The 20,963-nt window shown below is 40.2% G+C and overlaps 1 protein-coding gene across 9 annotated transcripts in view; it reads left to right on the top strand.

Annotated features, from left to right (window-relative positions):
- Positions 1-20,963, top strand: part of st3gal3b (ST3 beta-galactoside alpha-2,3-sialyltransferase 3b) — a 55,474-nt gene that overhangs the window by 15,150 nt on the left and 19,361 nt on the right. Inside the window, exons 1-8 of one of the 9 annotated variants that reach the window (XM_005721029.2) lie at positions 2,144-2,573; positions 2,680-2,709; positions 4,361-4,508; positions 9,677-9,763; positions 10,227-10,268; positions 11,498-11,540; positions 12,789-12,881; positions 16,146-16,240. In XM_005721029.2, coding sequence (XP_005721086.1) covers positions 4,400-4,508; positions 9,677-9,763; positions 10,227-10,268; positions 11,498-11,540; positions 12,789-12,881; positions 16,146-16,240 — 469 coding nt within the window. In that variant the 5' untranslated portion in view covers positions 2,144-2,573; positions 2,680-2,709; positions 4,361-4,399. Of the gene's footprint in view, positions 1-1,731; positions 1,825-1,845; positions 2,102-2,143; positions 2,710-3,020; positions 3,134-4,360; positions 4,509-5,269; positions 5,359-9,676; positions 9,764-10,226; positions 10,269-11,497; positions 11,541-12,788; positions 12,882-16,145; positions 16,241-20,963 lie in introns of those variants that run through there. The other 8 variants (XM_005721033.1, XM_005721028.2, XM_005721030.2 and 5 more) reach the window with 8 other exon arrangements.

Raw genomic sequence — 20,963 nt, 5'->3', positions numbered from 1 at the left:
ATCAGGGGGTCCTTTTGTCCCTCTGTGGGGGGGATATTCTCCCACTAGGTTTAAATCTGGGACTCCCCACCATTTGACCTTAGAACTGAAGAAGCTTCTCAGATGAGAGGTGAAACGTCTTCAAGCAACTTAAAGAAGTCCAGACGCTTTTCTTTGCAAGCACCTTTGACTATTTCCTATTTTTCCTTCATATAGACTAGTTCAGGTCCTTGATGTTTGGTAAACATTTTTTTCTTTGAATTTGTCTGCCTGTTTTAAAAGTATTTCTTATTTTAGTGCTCGGAAAGTGAGAAATAGTGGTGAGGTCTTGAGGTGAACTGGAGGCTTTAAAGAATAGCAACTAATTTGTATGGGCAGAAATCTGTGCCATCAGAAACTGAATTTGAATAAGTTAAATTCGAATTGCTCGGATTGAATCTGAATTGTAACTTAAATAAATGCTTTGAAAAACTGAATATGAATTATCCTAATTTGAAATTCAATTTATAATGAATGAATCTAATGAATTAGACTAACTATTCACTTTAGCTAAAGTTATTAAGTTAGCTAAAGAGTTGGGATGCTGTGTAAGACATAAATAAAGCTAAAATACAAAGGTTTGGACACCGTTTTGCATGTTTCCCTACAGTAGGGGTCTCTACAAGCATACAGGGCTCCGAGAGGGTACAAGATGACAACTTTGGAATTCTACTAGAAACAGTCGATCATATTTGTTTGTCGAAGCTGAATCCAGATCAAACTACGCTAAATTAGCGTTTTTAGCTAACAGCTACAATAAGCATAAAGGTTACGGCTATCATTTGTTAACATGACGCTTGTTCTTATACATGTTATACATTTATTACCAACCTGAGTTTATCCGCTGGTGATTCGACATGACGAATGACTTCTGAAGTCTTAATTCAGCTCAAGATGCTGTAGATTCCAGTCAGTAACACTTTTGGTCCGCTAGTAAAACGTAGTTCTATTAATCTGCGCTCGATTACTCTTGAACTGGACGTAAGTCCCCAAAAACTGAATTTTGGAACTGAAATTGAATTGTAGAACTGAAATTGAATGGTGAGAAGTGAATCTGAAATTATTCGAGAGCTAAACTTTTAAAGGATAAAATACGGTTTCAAAGAAAATTAATTCATTTTCAAAATATAAAATTCAATTTCTATTTAGTGATGATCATTTTCAAACCAATAAATTGAATTTCAAATTAGGATAATTCATATTCAGTTTTTAAAAGCATTTATTATTTAAGTTACAATTCAGATTCGAATTTAACTTATTCAAATTCAGTTTCTGATGGCACAGATTTCTGCCCATACAACTTATCGTCTCATTATCTGTGTCTAATCGAGTAAGACAGGATGGACTGAAGGAGAATGTTCTCCTCAAAGGCTTCCTACAAAATCCTCCTAAAGGGAAAACAAAAATGGCTTCAAGTCAACTAATACTAATCCTCCCAACTGTGGGATCAAAACATACTCCCCAATTAAAGCTGTGCTGGCCAAGCACATAGCATTACACTAACAGGACAGGCAGGACAACATGCTCTGTACGTTACAGGATCTCTGTTATTGCTGCAGAACAAGGACGGTTCGTGTATATGTGAGCTATTGATGGAAACCCAGCTACAACAGTACTACAACAGCAGAAAAGCAAAGAGAAGCACCACGTGAAGATCCACATGAAAAGGTGCATTCATCCTGGCCCTACTAAAACAGGAAGCGGGGGCATCGTAATTCACTGAAAGCCTCATGTGACCGTTGCAGGCAAACTGTGTTGCTGTGGACAAGCAAGCCGCTGTTGATCATCATCATGTTGATGGAGGGAGTGCGTTTTTCTTTAGTCACTCTTGATGCACACTAGAGCCCGGGGAGGCAGGGAGCTCTCCTGTCTCAGCAGCTACACACACACACACACACACACACACACACACACACACAGACTCGAGCCGTTCGTCTTCTGCTTACTGATCCACTGACTTTCGCAGATTTTATCAAGATGGCTTGGAGAGGAGGGAGAACACTGTCATTTTATCGGCCAAACCTCTGTTTATTCTAAGAGAGGTACTGTTTCTCACGGGGGGACTCGGAAGGAAACAGAAAAGGTAAAGACTAAATTTATAACAGTCCGCTGGGAATGGCAATGAGACGTGGCTAAACCGTGTTTTCTTTATTCGGCTGTGATCGCGGTGGGTAATTCAGCCAAACCGGTAGTCTCTCATTCTTCCACCAACAGCTGTATTATCGCAGTATTGTACTGCGGGCTCTGGCATACTCGCTGTTGTTATGAGCCTTTTTATCCGTACTGCCTCCGTGGACCGTTTCACCAAGCTCGCTGTTGTACCTCAAAAATGTCTGGAGCAGCGCCGCGCTAAACTGTAGGCCTGCCGACAGGATGAAGGCAAAACTCCCCCTGTGCCAACGCAGCGTTGTTAGCATAACGAGTGGCTAGCCGAGGCTACAATAGCTAGCCGTTCATGTCATCTGTCGTCTTTTCCACAGCTCTCTCTCACTCTCTCTCTCTCTCACTCTCTCTCAGTAAATATCTGGGTAATCATTTGCTACGACGACGTCAGGGTAAGCGGACTTGACTAAGGCAAACCCTTGTTAAAACGGCCGTTTTATGAAAGACTGGGACACAACTTTAGACCACTCAAAGTTCCGCTATGTTTGTTCTTGCTAGCCAAGGACCTCCCTGCGGTCTCAGCTGAAGGTAGGCGAATAACGTGACTTACACCTGAATATAGAGACCTGACCTTAAATGTGGCCTCTGATACAACACTTTAGGAACCGTGTGTATGAAATGTGAGGTGAGGTGAGGTGAGGTGAGCGACTGTTGCTTCTAGACTTGTACCCTGTGATACCTTCCAACCGCCTCGGGTTCGTTTCTGCTGCAGCGGTTACCCTTTTCGGCCTACCTACCTACTCTTTATTTTTATTATGTTTAAATCTTTTTTCTTTTAAAATTAGGTGTCTGCGTTTTGTTTGCGAGTCTGTAGTCAAAGGCACCGACCGAGGAGTGTGTCTGCCTAACTGTCTATTGGGCAAACTTTTCACAGATTGCAGGCAACAACAAAACTGGATGAATAAGTTCATTTTTACGCGAGATGGTCAGCGCAGTGTCAACAACTGCGCAGGTTGGTGCTTGCGTTTTAAATATAGAGGACAACATCTGTTGGCTCATGCATATTATTAACTTTTTTTTTTTTGTTAAAGTGTCAGGAAGAGGCATTACTCTTTTCTGTGCTCAGCTGTGCTTCGCCACCTCCCTGTGCTAAAGCTGCTGAGTCCTTCTCGGCAGTTTGCCTTCAATTTCCAGGATCAGAGACAGTCCACTTGATATTTGATATCAATATTTTGAAGCATGTCAGATCTGAGAATTTCTGCAGCATGCTTTTTCAGCAGGGTCTCCTCATATTTTTATTTTTTTTATTTATATGTTTTTTAAATAATGGATTGCATTTATATAGCGCTTTTCTAGGCACCCAAAGACCGAACTAAAATCTCCAATGGTGTCAGGGGTTGAAAGAGTCTGTAGAAAACAGACCTGTATTTAGCAGTTTGTTCCAATCAGGGACAAGGTCACACAGATCACTGACTGGGTTGTTTTGTCTTCTGCCAGGTAACCTCTAGACTGCATAATTCACTGCATTATGGCTTGTTGATTCACGTTTGTTTGCCTGAGGCAAGTAGATCGAGGTTAACTGAGCTATAACGGTGACTAAATACAGCAGTAACTTAGTTTTTGTTCGTTTTAAACAGAGAGCCCAGATTATGAGCGCTCTGCAGGTGTCAAACCATGAACACAGGGCGTGGGGTTTCCTGTTAAATTGTAGAAAAAGTTTGCTGGAGTGAGGCCTTTAGCAGCACATGCTGATACATTTCAGTATTGCTGTACTCATGTCTTAAAGACGTGCTAAAAAACAAAATGACTTCTTCTGCCTCTCAGTTATTGTAACTTCTTGCATTTTAAATTCTTGTCAAGGTTCCCTGCATGAATCAAATCAATGTTGTTTTTTTTCTTCTTCTTATTTTTAGTGACTTTTATTTTCCTGTTGTAACCAACAGAAGAGATCAACAATCACAACTCTGTAGAGTTAAATGAGAAATCTAAGATCTGTCTTGATAAAACTACCTTTCATCCCACACATTTGACCTAAAAAAAAAAATTTTTACCCTCTTTTTTTTTCTTCTTCTTCTTATCTTTCTTGCCAGCCAATCTTTTGCTATGCCTCATTTTCCCCCTCCTCTAATCACCGTGTTTTGTTTGTATCAGTTTATTTTTTTTCTTGTGCTGCTGACAGATTGCTTTAGTCTTTACAGATGTGTAAATAAAATATCCCACTCTCCTCCTGTGATTCCAGGTGATGACCTGAATAGTGCCATGTGAATGACTGAAGACAATGAAGCCTGCACACAAGCTGCTGTTCATCCTGTGCCCCATGCTGGTCCTGGGCTTTATTTACTACTCCTCTGGGAAGCTGCATCTACCCATGTGGGGACAGAAGTCTCGTAAGTGACATCTCCAGTATGACTAACATTTATTCCATCACCTCATCGTCCATCTGTCGTAGCTGTTCGAAACATTGCATGTTTTATCTGTTTTTAGAGAAAGCAAGTCCTTTTTTTTTTTTTTTTTTTTTTTTTTTTTTTAGCTGTTTTTCTGTCTGCTTCTCTGCGCTCACTATCAGCTAGTTGCACGCTCATTTTTTTGTTTTTGTTTTTCTTATTTATTTGATAGGCCAGAAGGCCAAGCTTTGTGTTTATGTCTCAAAACTTGTGTGTTTGTGATGTGAAAGTTAGTTTTTCATTTACTTCAGAGGAGCACTGAATGTGGAGGGGACATTTTAATTGGATCTGCTTGTACATCAAGTATAAAAGCAGTGGACACACCCATGTGGATTGTCTCAGAAATGGATATTTAACTGCCTCCACCTAGACTACAGTTTAAAAAACAAAACAAACTTTGTGTACAGCTGATCAAGTGACCTCACCCCTTTTCCTTTATGCTTTTGACATGAGGCTGGCAGTTAGTTTCACAGTACGACTGCACCGATCACTGAAACTGAAAATTAGTTAGTTAAAATTAGCACATAATAATGTAGACAGAGAGCACACCTGCTGGGTGTTGGTCATGAGTAGGTATTTGTAAATTGAATTGTATTTATTTAGAGAAGTAATGATGAAAACCAATTTCTGTTTGGCTAAGTGCTTAACAACCAACTTGTTAAAGCCCCTGGCCTCTCCAAAACACAGCTGTTTGTGTCCAGCAGAGGGGGCTAGAAGATTTCTGGTAGAAAGTTGGAAGTTTTCTGAAGAAAGGTTTCTCAGGGAGCAGTGTTTTGACACAGAAACCACAAGTGTAAGTTTTTTCCAGTTAGTTTGCAGCTCTTTATCATTACAAGCTATTAACTGATGCACTCTGCTTTTATTCCCATCAAGATAAAACTGTTTACCTCAATAATTGATCCCATTAACTAACTACAGTGCAGCAAACTGCTTAAAAACCCTGTAGCAGAAGTGAGAGAATAATCTTTTTATTTCCTTCATCTTTTTTTTTTTTAACTTATCACCATTCCCCAGAATTGCCCTCCTAAAGAAATGGTGAGTAACAAAAAGGGCATCAGCTTTTCCCCTGACATTTGTGCCATGTTTCTAGCCATGCAGCTAAATTTGTTTTTGTACTGATTCCAAAAGGAAAGTGTTTCAGTAGGAAGCCACGCATAGATTCTGTTCACATTTTTCATACATTATGACCTAATTTCTTGCCTTGCCCTCATTGTTTTAACTTGGCCTTGTTTGTTCTTGGATCACTCAGCACTCTCACTATCAATGTCTTGTCCGTGAATCATTGATGATACCTTTTTTTTTGTTTTGTTTTTTTAATGGTCTGAACCTTGTTTGGTACCTCTGCTTTTCTTTTTTTAAGTTTGTCTAGTTGCCATGTGACGGTGGCTAACTCCCTGAGTCCAAATATGACTTAAAAGTAATAACTTTAAATAAAAGTAAAAAACTCATCTCTCTTATGTTGCATTACTGACAGATCACGTGATCAGTCAATGGTCCTGGTTGTCACAGTGCTTTTTGCTCCCTCTTTTTTAACCAGGCTCTTGTATTCTGTTGCAACATCTCACATTTTCTTGAAATTCAACATTCATCATCTTAAAGTGTGAAATACAAAGGTGTTCAGCTTTGTACAGTTACCTTTGTAGGTTTGAAATTGTACAGCAGCAGTGTCCTCTAATAGGTTACATATAAGGGTGCATGATGTGAAGAGAGTGAACACACTTCAGCTCAGCAGCACACCAAAAGAAGATTGCAGGGGGAAATATTGGCTTTCCGTAGTGCTGTGATACCAGATGTTTGGCTTAAAGAAGGTCAAAGGGGAAAGGAGAACATGTGGCTTGTCCCTCCCGCCCTCTGGCCTGGTCAGCTAAGCTGTGCTGTCGCAAGAGTGATCTCTCTCTTCACCATTATTGTCTTACAGTGCAGGACTTAGTGCTCCAGGGGCAAGTGTTATATGGAGACTTGATTATAAACATCATTAATACCATCATTTATTTTGTTTGTTTATTGTACAGTGTCATGCATTCACTGATTTGTGGCATTGCTGTGCACTCTTTTTGGGATTTCAGCTGGGAAATACTGGGAAATTTTTATTGGTTACATTTGTTTACATTTATTAAGAATCGGTTCTTTTACCAGTTTGCCTCTGCTGTTTTGACCGTGGGAATTTGAAATCAAAGTGAAGGCTGGTTTTGAACATGGGTGTGTGATCATTGTATTCAATTTCTTTTTATGTCAGCTCATGTGCTTCTATTGTGAGATGGTTTCTAGTCGGTATTTTAACACGCTTCTTCAGCTGAGGTGGAGCCTGTACTGGTAATTGAGGTTCATAAAGCAGGGAAAGATTTTCCTTGTCTGGTTTCACTTATCCAAGCATGCACGATCCCTAAGTGGTCACATAATGGTGTATTTAACTTAGTAAGTCAGCACAGAGCTGTTCTACCTAGTTATGCATGAAAAAATATTAAAAAAAAGGCTCTGTTTTGTAGCATATAGGCAACCACAAGCAGAAGGGTGGATTGGCAAAGAGAGCAGCATATTTGACAAACCAGGACACAAATACAATCTGAGAAATATTAGAAATGTTATTCGTATATTAGAAGAATACAGAAGCATTAAAGGCTTAATAAACATATTAAAAAGGACTGTATGAATATATGTTGTGTGCTTTGTGTGATCAGTAAGACTGGAAAAGCGCTGAGGTCTATCTGAAACCAGGAAGGAAATGAAAAGGTTTTCTGTTAAGACTGTCAGTGTCACAGCCCTAATGGCAAGAGATAGTGAGGTCTAACTGCTATTTATACCTATGTGTTCTGTTACATAATAATTTGCAAGCATTTTAGCTGTATTTTTTTCAGTTCCAATTCCAGACAAGGTAAAGAACTAAAAAAAAAAAAAAACCCATATCAAACAGCAGGCCTATTTCTAAACTCTTTGTTTTGCATATGTCAGAGAAGCGCAAGGCTTGCGTGTTCTATCTTGGGAATTTGTATTAAAGGTTATAAAACAGTAAAATGGCATTTGATAGCACATCTAGCGATTACAAAGTAAAATAATAAAGCTGCTCCCATAAATTTGTAATACTCAATAACTGCACAAAGGTTAATGATGGCTTGCAAGTAATACTTATGTTCACAAAATAGTTCATTAGGTGGTAGTTTTGTACACGTGGATCTGTTTACTTGAGCGTCACCTTCATCAGAGCAGGTTAGGTCTGCAGCAGAGCCAGCTTTATCACCTTGTTATGCTTGTAATTGTGGCGCTCTGTGGAAATCCAAAAGTTTGTCCTCTGTTTGAATTCCTGTATCTGTTCTTGCAGCAGTGGGGTTGATTTAGTCTCTTAGAGGAGGTACATTGCTGCCTGTCCAGAAAATGGCACAGAGGGTACCCAGATTATCCCTGATGGATAACAGGTTATTCAAATACCCCTTCTTCACCACAGCCTCCAAAGTGTCCAGTTTGCAGCCAATCACAGAGCCAGCTGTGCTAATCACTTTGTGTAGTCTGCTTAAGCCACCAGCTCTGATGCCGCTCCCCTTACATACTACCGCATCGTACTGCATTGTACTGACCGTCTGAACAGAGACATCAGTCCCCTGTGGAAATCCTATACTGCACACCACCAAACCAGTCTCGCACATCGCCACCTGTCATGTAGTCTGTAATGAATGAGATGGTGGACACGTTCACTGACATTTCCTAACATTTATTTCTCAATAGCAGTGGCTGAGTAGTCTTAAATGCACTTGAGAAAACAAAGAAGCTGTTACTATATAGATGGGAGTAAGCGCCCATCCATTCCCCAACGTAGTCAGTATGCAGACTGCAGAGGGTCAGCATGACATTTTACACTCAGTTGTCCACCTGTTTTCTAACAGGAATTCAAAAGACTGTCCCTCTAAGAGTGTTCATGCTAAACTTATCTAAATTTTATGGATAATCTACTTACAGCCAACTTTGTTTTCAAGCTTACCAACAGCAGGGTCACTTATTATTGGGTTCCTTGCTAGTAACAAGAACACTACTTTAGGGTGCTAAATCACACTTGAAATTAACGTCTGTAGGGTGAGAAAAGAATGTGTACAGCACCAACTGAGCTGCTAACAGTTTCTCTCTAATTGCGGTAGCCAACATGCCACAGCTTTTAATCCAGATTACTTAAAGCCTAAACTCCATTAGATGAATTGAAAATGTTGTCTTGAATTTAACCCTGTTTGTCCGAGGCATTCATAAGAATTTCTTTAAACTTTGCTCACAAATCTGTAAACCCATGCACTCACCTGTTCAATATAAAATTAATCACTACACATGTAGTAGATGTGGTCAAGAAGAATTCAAACTGAGCATCAGAATGGAGAAGAGAGGTGAACGTGGCAGATGGCAAAAGGCAGTCCAGTATATTTATTTTAAAATGGGATTCTCTCTGTCACTCTCAGTGCTTCATTAACATTGAGCTCAACAGCAGCTCAAAGAGCATGCTCTAAATATCCCCAGCTTGATTTTCAGCCTCAGAGATCAACTTCTCTTGTCTCAGCGCTATAGTGATACACCTATACAGTTTCAGCTGGAACAGAGCCTGAAATTCACTAATTGGCGAGGCTGAACAGTCGTGAAAGGCAGCAGCTCGGTTTTGCATACAGCCTGTTTCGTAAAAGAAAACATTTCTGCGCAGCAGTTTACTTCTGTTTGGTTGAAAACCTTGTTAAAGGTCCTCAGACTTTATCTGATCTGCCAAACAGATTGAAATCACTTTTCTGTAAGAGGAAGAAATGTGAAAGTATATTAAAGTCAAAGTGATCTTCACTGCAGGCTTATCAATATTGCAAGCCCCGTCTTTAAAGTAAACTTCCTTAAAACCTATTTATATTCTTATCTATATTCCGTGTAAGCCACTACTGAAGGACCGGGTTATATTTCCGTTTCCTTTCATTTCTGTCGCTGCCTCTTGTTTGTGCGCATCTGTTCTTGTTTGTGGCCACTGTTGTCTTTTCTGCTGAAGTAAAAGCATTTATTAATATATATTTAGGACCTTGTATATTGGTTGTTTGGTTAATAGTTGCCTTCACAGCTTTATCCTCATGATCTTATTTCAGTTTAACCCCTTTTGTTTACAGACAAAGATGCAGAAGAGCCGACTCTAGCCCAGACTAGAGCCCACAGTAGAGCCCAGACTAAAGGTGCTGAAGTGAAAAGAATTACAGGTAGAGGCACTGGGACTCTGCCCACATATACTGGGTTACAGTTATGAAGCATTTTTTTTCTATTTCTCTTTTTTTTTTGTTCTTAATGGTTGAGTTGTTGAGGGGTTTAAATATAAATATCTGCTAACTTCACATCGCTTTCCATAACCCTTTTTTATGTCTCAAAACGGTTTTAAACCGTTTGTGCTTATTCATTCATCATACTCTCAATGTTCCAGTGTCCAAACGGTCATATAACCACAATGGAGTCTTGCTTTTAATTTTCTACTTCACTGGGCTTTCTGTCTTTTGAATAAAGATTGGAATTCACAGTCATAATTCAGCCCACTGGGATTAAAGCCACTAACCCCTCCTCTTTCTTACTCCGTAACTTCTGACATTTCTACTTGGCTTTATTTTCAAGTCCAATGCTGCCATGACAGAATGACTTCAAAAGGTGCTAACTGACCCTTTTCTGTTTCAGAGTTGGAAATGGACAACAACGTGGGACAAATAGTAGGCTCAGGTACAGCTGCAGCCCCCCCCAGCCCAAACTTTTACCCATCATTGTTGTCCCAGACACCATTTTAAAGAAAACCCTGGGAACCAACAGCCCTGTTAGGTTGGGAAACACGTGGCATTTTCAAAGAAGTCAGAGAGCTTTGTTTGCTTTTTCCAGTCTGATCTATTCCTAACAAAAAAAGTACTTTGATTTTAGAAGTATCTTTGCTAAATTGATGAAACACTCATAACAACTGCAGGGGAAATGAACATGTGCTCAGCCATCATTCTCTTATGAAGGACAATACAACACTGCCCTCTGTTGTCTCAGTTTGGTAACAAACAGCAGTGAAACGGTCTGCATGAAGTTTGGTGGTGTAAAGGAATTTTGGTGTAAAGGGTTAGAAGACGTAAGATTTACTTACTGCAGGTTAAGATAAACCACTAAGTTGCTTTGACTCTGCCCTCTGGCTGCTATTCTACAGATGTGTCACCCATCTTGGCTGCTAAGGCTAAGTTCCCTTCCTCCTGGGCAGTGCTTGGATCCTTCCCTTTCAAACTGTCAGACATTTCCATTACCCTTTTTCTTTTTCTTTTTCTTTATCTTTATTTTCTTTTATTCTCCAGCTTCTCTTTGACAAGATCCACAACTGCAGGTGTAATGCTGCACTATTCCTAATTTCCTCCATGCTAATGTAGTTACAGATTTTTATTTATTTATGTTTTTGGCCAGAAATGATCATAGCAAGTATTTTGCAGACCCAATCAGCTTTATTGCAAAGAGTCGGCCTGCAATGGAAACAAAGCTCCCATTTCACCTTAAATATGTTCCTCCTGGTTTTCTGTGCTCTCTCTCTCTTTTCTACCTCAACGCTTCACTAGGCACCTACTGGCTGTCCCTTTGGTTGTCCATAGGTGATCTCTGACTTGTTTTTCTAACTTTTATTTTAAACTCAACAGATTGTTTTGGCTGGCTTCTCCCTAACCTTGCTTGTTTGTCACAAGTCCTTGATCCTAATGCTTATGTTTACATCTGCCATATTGTTTCCCCCGTGAAAGCCACACAGGTTGTTTACAACTACAGCTGCTGAGCTGTTAGTTGAATAGCTGGATGACTGCATTAAGATGCCATACCTTTGTTGTTGTTCTGTTTTTATTTTTTATTTTTTTTTGTGTTTTTTCTTAAATCAAAGTGGTTTGTGGGCTCTTGTGGTGATGGATAATTTCCATTTCTTTTTCCATCTCTGTCCCCAGTGTATGATAAGCAGGGCTTTCTGCTACAGCTGGACACAAAATTGTGAGTACATCTCTTTCTAGTAAACACTTATGTCATCTATTATAACACATTTAGCTATTCTCCATCATCGTTTGCCACATTACACATGATGGATTCCCAAAACCGAATTCCCTTTTAGACTTTGACTCCATTAATTCAGCCGTGTTTTACATCTGTTATCACAGAATACTGCAGTCAGGCTTGATCAATGGGAAAACACGAAACATGAAAATGTAAACGTTTGGCTAATTAATCTAGCCTTATTTCTTTCCCCCTCCCCCCTCCTCTTTTTAAATAAACACACAGTGTAGGAAACACAGATGGTGACACGAGCACAGATACGATAGGTGGTCTGAGTAATAACTTTTGAAACAAGTGTGAATTGAGATGTAGGTCAGTTAGTGTTTTGTGTTTAGACTGGCTGTGGTTTGTCAGAGTAAGAACATGTTACAATAGATCATTATGCAGCTGTCATTGTGTCACTGTGTTTGTTGATGTGTGTATAATTTCCTGAATTGGTTTGACACATTGGCTCTAAACCACCATGGCAAGGTCCTTTTTCTCTGGCCCTATGTTACCGCACAGGAATGAATGAGATGCTGCCATCACAGTCCACATCCACTGCAACCATAATGTCAGCACATGCTTTAAAGTGGAATTCACTGGGGATCACTTCATGTAATGCAGCCGCCTTCTTTATTTTATTGCAATTCATCTTGTAGCTCAGAATTAGTTTTGTGACTCGGGTCATATCTTAATGCGGGGTAGGCAAACTGATGGAAATACCCCAGAGATTTTAATTCCACTCTACTGCAAGTGATTGAAGAGGATTGAAATAAAGTCTGTTAGCATAGATGAGCTTCAGATTATGTGCAAGAAGGCCCCAGTCAAACAGTTTCTCCAGCCAACTTTGATTTTTGGACCTCACATAGTGCAAAGACACGGGCCCCCCTCTCTTTTCCCGTTGTTTATTTGAAGTAGAATCATGGCATACATCACATTATTAATGATCCTGGTAGTAATCGGGAGGTTCAAGCTTTACCACTGCCAGCATGATTATTTAAACAAGGCTTCTCTGCTTCGTCTTGCCACACACACAGGTGATATGCTGACTTGTTGCCGAGTTCCCGGCTAATTCCACAGCCCCATCTCTCCTGCAGATTGTTTGTCAAACAAAGTTTTTGAAGCTTTGAATTTGTCATTTTAATTGGCAATCAGTTATCACGATGTGTCTAATTAAGCTCTCGCTTTCTTCTTTTTAATGTACAGATCGCAGGAGTTAGAATACAAGTACGGCAACCTCAGCGAAGGAGTGTGCAAGCCAGGATATGCAGCAGCTAAGATGGCCACCATCTATCCTAAGTGAGACATTTCTTTTGGACTTTTTTTTTGCATGTGAAGAACTAACTTTTAATGCAAAATCAAGATCTTTACGCAGAGATAATGTTAACTGGATGTCAGCAAGAGAAAAGCTTTTACTCAAGCATGCAAACTTGCATGATGTCACTCCTCAAACCAACTAGGCCTTAAGGGTTTTGTGTCAGTAACAGAGAAGCCCCTACATTCCTATCCAGTCTCCCCCAGTTTCAATCATGTTTCTATCATCTTCTCCCCACCACAAAACCTCAACTGTGTCCTTGTGATCCCCCATTACACAAAAGAACTTTTGTCGCCTGAGTAGAAGGTCTCGCATCACTTCCCTATCGTGTTAAAGAGCCTTAGAGGCGTTCTGCGAACGCCACCAACCAGCTTCCTGTCTTGACTCATCAAGGGGTCTCTAATACCCAGCCTACACAGTATACAATCCCCAACAGTCCTCCTGATGTCATTGGTTCTTTTGATTTTTCACTGTCTCCACTTTGTCGTCCGTTTCAGCTCAGTCTATTGGACATTGTCCTTTTAGCGTTCTTGCGCAAGGGTAGTTTTCATGTTGCTAAATAATAGGCTGTGACACTAAAGTAACTACTTGACCTAGCTATTGGGCAAAGGAATATATTGAACCTCCTTTATGTATCGCCTGAAGCACCAAGTTTTAAATTTTAAATTAAAAGTAGTAGTATTTAATTGAGTCTATTAAAGGTATATGACCTACAGTGGCTCCAAATGCTCTAAATAACACTATCAGCTGCCCTGTGGACTATAAAGTGCAACTTTTTTTTTTATATTAATAAGATGGACAAAGCACTTTGTGCCACTGCCCTCTACCTATATGAGAGGCTATGATTTAGCAATGTCCTCCCTGGTAATGACTTCCTCTCATCAGCCGCACGTGTCGGATCAAAGTTCTGTTCAACACAGAAAACCCCTGGGAGCCCACTGATTACTACCACCTTCAACCCAGTCTCTCACAGGTCAATAAGCACAATTAATGCTGCACTTAGTATAAGTTTGTCTGTATGCTCATTTGTATAAATAAGTGTAAGTGTACAGCCAAATGTACACAGTTGTGCTGTGTGTGTGTTTGGTCGTGATTCATTGTCTCCTGTGTGGAAGGGAAGTCGGCTGTTTAACATCTTATCTGTTAGCGTTCTTTATTTCTGCCTGCTTTGTACATTTACCATTAAAATATTCTCGTTAACAGTTTGTGTGAATTGGTGTGGACGACAGTTCGACAGTTAAAGAAAACCTACTTAACCTCTAGCAGTGAGGTCCTATGGCTCTCCATCTAATCATCATCTGCTTCCTCCATGTTTGTCTTCTTCTGAAGCTCCTTGCCCTGCAGTCTCCAATTTATTTTACGCCCCTCCCCTCACCCTCTCCTTTCCCCCAAAACTGTTTGTATTAGAGCCCTAAATCAAGTGTTGGCAGTGAACTCGAAGTGGCACGGTTATGAAAATATTGCCTGTGAGAGATGGACCCAGCAAAGGAAATGAGCACAATGCATCCCTGCCTGTTGGCTGTTTTTGGGAGCCCTCACTACTTATTTAACAACAAGCAGCCCCCTGTCTCTCTGCTTGGTCAGGATGTCAGTGACTGACTGTTGGTCAGGGCTCACTGACTTGTAATGGTCCCGTGTTATTTATAGCCCCATGTGGCCTCAGAAGGCCCAGGTTTAATGAATCTCCATTTGTTTTGCCTGGACACAAGTCTCTGAGTGTGCATGCCCCTGTCAGGCGAGGTGAGTCAAGGTGGAGAGAGAGCCATACATAACTACCTCTAGTCGCTCGCTGGAGAATAATGAGGATTTCAAAGAATGATTACCGTGCTTGGAAGAGGCTGAAGCTTAACCGGAAGGTCTCCCAATAATGTCAGCCATGTTTGGTCATTGTGTCTCACATATTTCTTGTCAACCAGTGGCAGTGTTATGTTATGGGAACAAGTATTCAAGGGTCCTGCTGAGAAACAGAGGTGTAATCGAGCTTGTGAGTCTTTTCGTGCTTCCATAGTTTGAATGCTGTTTGTCGGCTGCAGGAGGAATAATTTACAGGTCTGTGTGTTTATTGGACAGGTGCATCAGCAAAATGCAACACTTATATTGCTGGTGGTCTAGTTCTAGGGAAGGGGTGCAATAAGCACTCTGTAATGTAATCTCTGTATTTCTTTAGAAATTAACTAAAGATGTACACCAGTTTGATAAATCTCCTTAACTTTGTCTTTTCTGTAGGGGTGTCACGATGCTTTTAAGTTTGACACAAAATGTTAGGCAGCTCGTTAAAGAACAGCACATCCATAGAGCTCCATCCATGTAAACATCAGAGGAGAAACGACACGAACGGCTCCTTGCTCCTTTTTTTTTCCTCTTGCCTCGCATCCCTCGAGCTTGACAGAGGGTTATAAAAACACACATCCATCCCGAAGCTACACTTGCAGAAGTGGCACATAACCCAGCGCTAGGGTCACAGGCGTTACTAAGAGGAAATGACTCCTTTTTGATATCGGAGCTGCAGTTAATCAAAGAGAGACACACACGCACACTTCTATAGCCACACAGGATAAGGAAGAGGCGATGGCGGAAGTAGCGGGTCGTGGGCCATTAAAAACATTGGCCACTGGGGTGTTTTTGACTATCAGGCCTAATTTGTTTTCTAATGGGACTGACATTTTGTTCTCGCCATTTCAACTGTGTATTCTGTCGTGGGTAAAAAATTTTTTTTATCAACCCCTGAAGTTTTATCGTGTCTCTTCATTGAGAACAACATCCTCCACTCCAATTCAGTCTTGCTTCAGATCGTTAGAGGACAAAAACATTGTGACATGAGTGTTGTTTCAGACAACCTCATGTGTCAGATGTGATTTAGGCCCTGGAGGAGCGGTTATGTTGACGGGTTATGCACTGCAACCTCTTAATTTCTATCACCCGCTTAGATTTGAGCTGTTGTGCTAAGGTGTGTGGAGGCTTTGCTCATTTTAGGAAGCTTTTACAGGGTGTGGGGATGCTAGGTTTAATGATGATGGGACATAAAAATTCAGTTATCACCTCCTTGGTAACATAAACTTTATTATCCCAAGTGTAGTGAGGATTACGAGAACCTGCCGGGATAGATTCAGCACACAATAAGTAATTGTTGAAAGTTTGTAACAGGAGCTGTTATACTAAGAATACTGGATATTACAGGATTGGTGTTTTTATCTTCTGTATCTCGGCTAATGAGAACCATCTCCACTTTTGTTTCATCTCTCTTACAGGTTTACGAAATTGGCGCCAATGTTTCTTGATCGAAACTTCAAACGGCTATCAAAAGTCAACAACTACTTACCTCCATTCGGCTTTAAAACGCAAGGTAAAGCCATTCATCACAGTTCACCCTCCACTAGTTTGTATGTTTATTGTGGATTATAGTAATTATATGTTCTGGGGTATTAGAAGGAGTTGCCCATAAAAACAGAAAGAAGCTTCGAGATCCTTTTTTTTTTTTTTTTTTTGTGGTTCATGCTTCTCTCATGTTTTCCCTGATGCATGTCAGTCCTTCATTAGACCATTGTCTTCTAAATATCTTCATTTCTAGCTCTACAAGTTTTGGTGTAATTTTCTATTTCTTTGTTTTTTTTTGTGTGTGTGTGTGTGTGTGTGTGTGTGTGTGTGTGTGGGGGGGGCAAAGCCACACAGGACAGCTATTTTCACATTTTTCCCCCCCTCTTTAAATTAGACACCAAGCTTAAGCCATAAAGATTGGTGGAGTGCTCATTTAAAGTAAGACTGAGCATGTGTTCGTTTGCCACTGTTACGTTTAGAGGCTGTGTGGGAGATTGATGCCTGATGTAGTGCAGTTTTGTGCCTGTAGTGCCTGGTATCTCAGATATGAGCCAACAAGCTTTGCGTGTTTTCAGTATTAATCAACATCATATTCTGGCTTGCCAATATTTTATTTTGTTCAGTAGAAGCAATGGCATTCTTTATTTATCGGGGTTTTATCACTTGGCTCCTCATACTGTTTGTACTTGGCTACAGTCAGTACATACCAACCAACAATTTCAAAATGTCTCCTAAGAAGTTATTTTAACAGTTCAGACTGAATTTCCACTTGGTTTGTTTTGTATGAGTTGTTGAGAAAATCTGAGATCTAAGAAAAATAAGGCTCATTATTTCCTCTGTGACTTAAAGAATTTCTTTTTGCCATTTGTTGCAAAGTTTGTATTTTGGACATAATATATATAATATGGAAATAATGTATTTTTCCTTTGCATGTTTGTTTGTTGCATATTATTTTTGAAAAATGGATAATTATTAATAATTATAGTCTCCAAATAATAATGCAAGCACAGAGTGTTTACAAATTCCCAAAAGGGTTGCAGAAGTTCATTTACAATAGACACAAGAAACTGACAGAAATTATTTGGGGCTCCCAGCTCATGCTTTTAGCTCTGATGCTAATTGGTCTCATATCAACCTTTGTTTAGTTAAAGCTAATCTCCAACAACAGTCTTCTTTCTCTTGAAGGTGAAAAAATATGTAACTGGTCACTTTAATCACTTTGAGTGATTAAAGTCTGTTTGGAAGCAAGTCTTCTAACTTGCAGATGTAGATGGACAGTTAATTTGAGACCAAGCCCCTATAAATAGACTGGCACGTATAAAGTGCTTTTCTATTCGAAGCACTCGAAAGTCTTTTACTACAAGCCTCTTTCACCCAATCACAGGCATTTTTTTTTTCTATGCCAACCTGTCTCTCTGATGGATGCATCAGGACAACTTTAACATAATGCCCAAGGATACTTTGACATGCAGACTGGAGTGAAGGAAACCAACAACCTTCCGACTGACAGATGGCCAACTCTACCTTCTGAGCCATTGCCGGAGGTGGAGAGTGTGTCAAAACTGCACTCACCAAGCTGTAGTTATGGAATTGCCAATCAAATCCAAAATTTGACTCTACCTACATGGGTTCTCTCCCAGCACTCTAGCTAACAGTCCACAGACTTGGTTATTTACCTGGTGATTCTAAATTGTCTGTAGGTGTAAATGTGACTGAATGGTTGCTATCCCTAGGTTTTTGCCCTGAAATGGACTGGCAACCTGTCCAGGATGTACCCCACTTTTTGCCCCCTGACAGCTGGGAAAGTCTAGTACCTATACCCTGAAATTAAAGAATACTTGCTTTACTGCCTTCACAGCCAGCGAAGCACAACATGGTAATACTGGTAATGCTCTCACGGTATAACATTCATAAGTATATGATAGATTTTTTAATTAATTTATTTTTTTAAGTATTCTCACTCAGGCAGTCAGTCCAACCTCTGCAGACTTCTGTGTTTGTCGTAACCTTTCAAGTGATTTACATTTATTTGCTGGATGAACTCTATCTTGGGACCGGAAAATTTGATGTCTTCTAACACTCCAACGTTAGCATGTCCGCACACAGTGTTTGCACTTGTTAACTGACCTTAACACACTCCAGCACTTCAGATATCGAACAAGTACACAGTACCATGGGAACCTAAGAGATAACATTAATCTGTCTTCACTGGCGTGCTCTGTCACATTTTCCAATACTTACAAGCAGAAGGTAAAGGGAATGTTACCTTTGTGCTCTGGCAAGTTCTCCACCGTCAATTGAACGTGTACTCATGTACACACACAGGCACAGCTATCAATAGAGCGCTCCCTGTGTGAGTGTTACACCTGGTTTCTGTTTTCTCCACGGACTGTGATGGCAGTGGGGTTTCCCTTTTAGTGGTATTCATGTGGAGAGATGATACGTGTGGATCTTGAATAGAACTCCACAAAGGATTCCAAATTGAGACCACGGAGTAGCGCTGGTGGGTGGGAGTTTTATTTTTTACTTTTTATTCTGCCAAGAAGTATCTTTGGGACACATCAGCTATAGCCTGAAGGAGGAAAAGTAAACGTTAAGCTGCCCTGATTTGGTTTCCGCGGGGAATAAAGCTACACTGCCGGTGATCGCTCAAAATTCAGGATTAATTTAAATTCTAAATGAAAATCTTTTTAAATATCTTATTCCTGCAGTCTAAAGTGGACTTCTTTTTAAACTGTTAACAGACTGGAGGAATTTTGTGGTGTGAGGGTGTTGAACCATAAGTTTATAAATTCCTTGCAGTGCTATTTTTGGAGAACCTGTTGGGAGGAAAGGATGTGATTTGTTGTTAGTTGCTTCTGTACGTATCCATGCTTGTTTCCAGCTGTTATATTTAGTTTGGGGCATTAACTTTTTTTTTTTTTTTTTGTGTATGTGTGTAGGGATGAACTTTTTGATCAGAGAAGCTAATCTATCTTTGCAAATACTGATCCAGGGTTAGAAAGCTACAGCAGACTATTTAAAAACTGTGTCCTCATCAGGCAGCTCCACAGTTTTACAAGTAAAGGAGTGGTGTTCCTGCACTATTGGTGCTGTTTTCATTCTCAGCATGTCCACCAAATGAAATCACACCGACCGTTATGCAACTTTACACTTAGGAGGAAGCACAATTAAGGCAGCCAGACTGTGAGCTGCTGCCAAAGACTTGAACACATCTCACATTTGCAGTCATTAGCAGTTTTTTTTTTTTCTTCTTTTTTTTTTTCCACAGTTGTTAAAGTATCACTATCCTTGATAAATTAGTTATCTTTGTACTGCAGATAAATTTTTGGCCTTTTGTTTTGTTTTTTTGCGATCATCTTTCTTTCATCACAGGATTTGTTGTAGTGTTTAGTCTCCACTCTTTCCAGCAAAGTGTCTGTGTTTATGTGTTATGTGATGCTTCTGCTATTCGCCGGTGTTGCCAGTAAAGATTTTTAACATTTCAAGAGTTCCACATTGGACTAATGTCTGCACTTGCAGCAATTTGTCTTTTGGCACTACCACAAGACATGCTTTGCTGAAAGGGTTTACCGCAGGTACTTAGAGCAATTAGCTTCCATGTTGTCCTCTGAAAGAGCACACTACCCATTGTGATTTTTCACTTTTCACCCGCTTGGATCCAGGTGTGGTCCTCGGCCTTGTGTTTATGCTGCTCAGGGTGATACTTGACGCCAGACATTGACACCACATCCAAACAATAAGCTGTGGCTCTGCTCGCCTCTCTTCACTAGGTTAATCATTAGGATTGTTAGACAGGGTGGATGGACTATAATATGTCTTACAACCTGGTTTGAGGCCCCAGTCTAAACGCTCAGTCTGCAAAAAGAGGCCAAGAGAAACAACAAGAGTGAGAGTAAAGGCAGACGGTGTGCTGCATTATGAATATAATAAATGAAATAGAATGCTATAAAATAATGCCAGACTTTTTGTGTTTCTTTTAAAAAATGTTTAAACGATGAAGATGCGATTTGAGGACTTTTTTAAAATCACAGCTGTTAAATCCACGTAGTTACAAATTCCTGCAAATGTAAGATGGAACAAAAATAGGTGCAACTCTAATGGAATCTGCACATTTGGGATGTTGAAGAAGATGAGTTATAAATATAAGAGGTCTAAAAATGGTCAGGAGGAAGAAATGCATGCAAGATCTAATGCTGGAGCTATGACTCCAGCACAATAGCCCGTAGAACATGGCAGGAATGCACGCTATGGCTAAACATCGCCGTTTCTCAACCTGTGATCAGAGGGGTGCTAGCCATGCAAGGAGACGAGTACAACACCGGCCACTTAACCAGGAGAATGTGATTGTTTGAAAACAGCATTCCACTCTGAGTGCTTTTATGGCAGAGTTTTTACATGCACACGCATACCATCCTTAACTCCGTATGGGTGTTTCTCTCAGATTCACTCCTCTCCAGAATACAACAGCTCCCCCCCCCCCTGTAATCCCCATCACCACTATTCCTGAGGTTCACTGGTTACTCCTTATCTATGAGTGAATAAACGGAGGGTGGTGTTCTCTCTTCCTGTTTGAAGACCACCTAGATTGTTATATCTCGGGTGGTATGTTGAAATCTTTGGCAGTCTGTTTGGCCTTTAAATGTGTGATTTCCCCCAGTTTGAGCTTTTCAAATATGTCATTTTCATTATTTGAGAACATCAACTCGTCTTTGGAGCTAAAGGGACGTTCTGAGCGCTTAAAGTGACTG

The sequence above is a fragment of the Pundamilia nyererei genome, unplaced genomic scaffold (genome assembly GCF_000239375.1).
Source record: "Pundamilia nyererei isolate P.nyererei 1_Seehausen unplaced genomic scaffold, PunNye1.0 scaffold00004, whole genome shotgun sequence".
Classification (NCBI taxonomy): domain Eukaryota; kingdom Metazoa; phylum Chordata; class Actinopteri; order Cichliformes; family Cichlidae; genus Pundamilia; species Pundamilia nyererei.
Note: the sequence above shows the minus strand (reverse complement) of the source record. Positions and strands in the feature narration are given on the sequence as shown.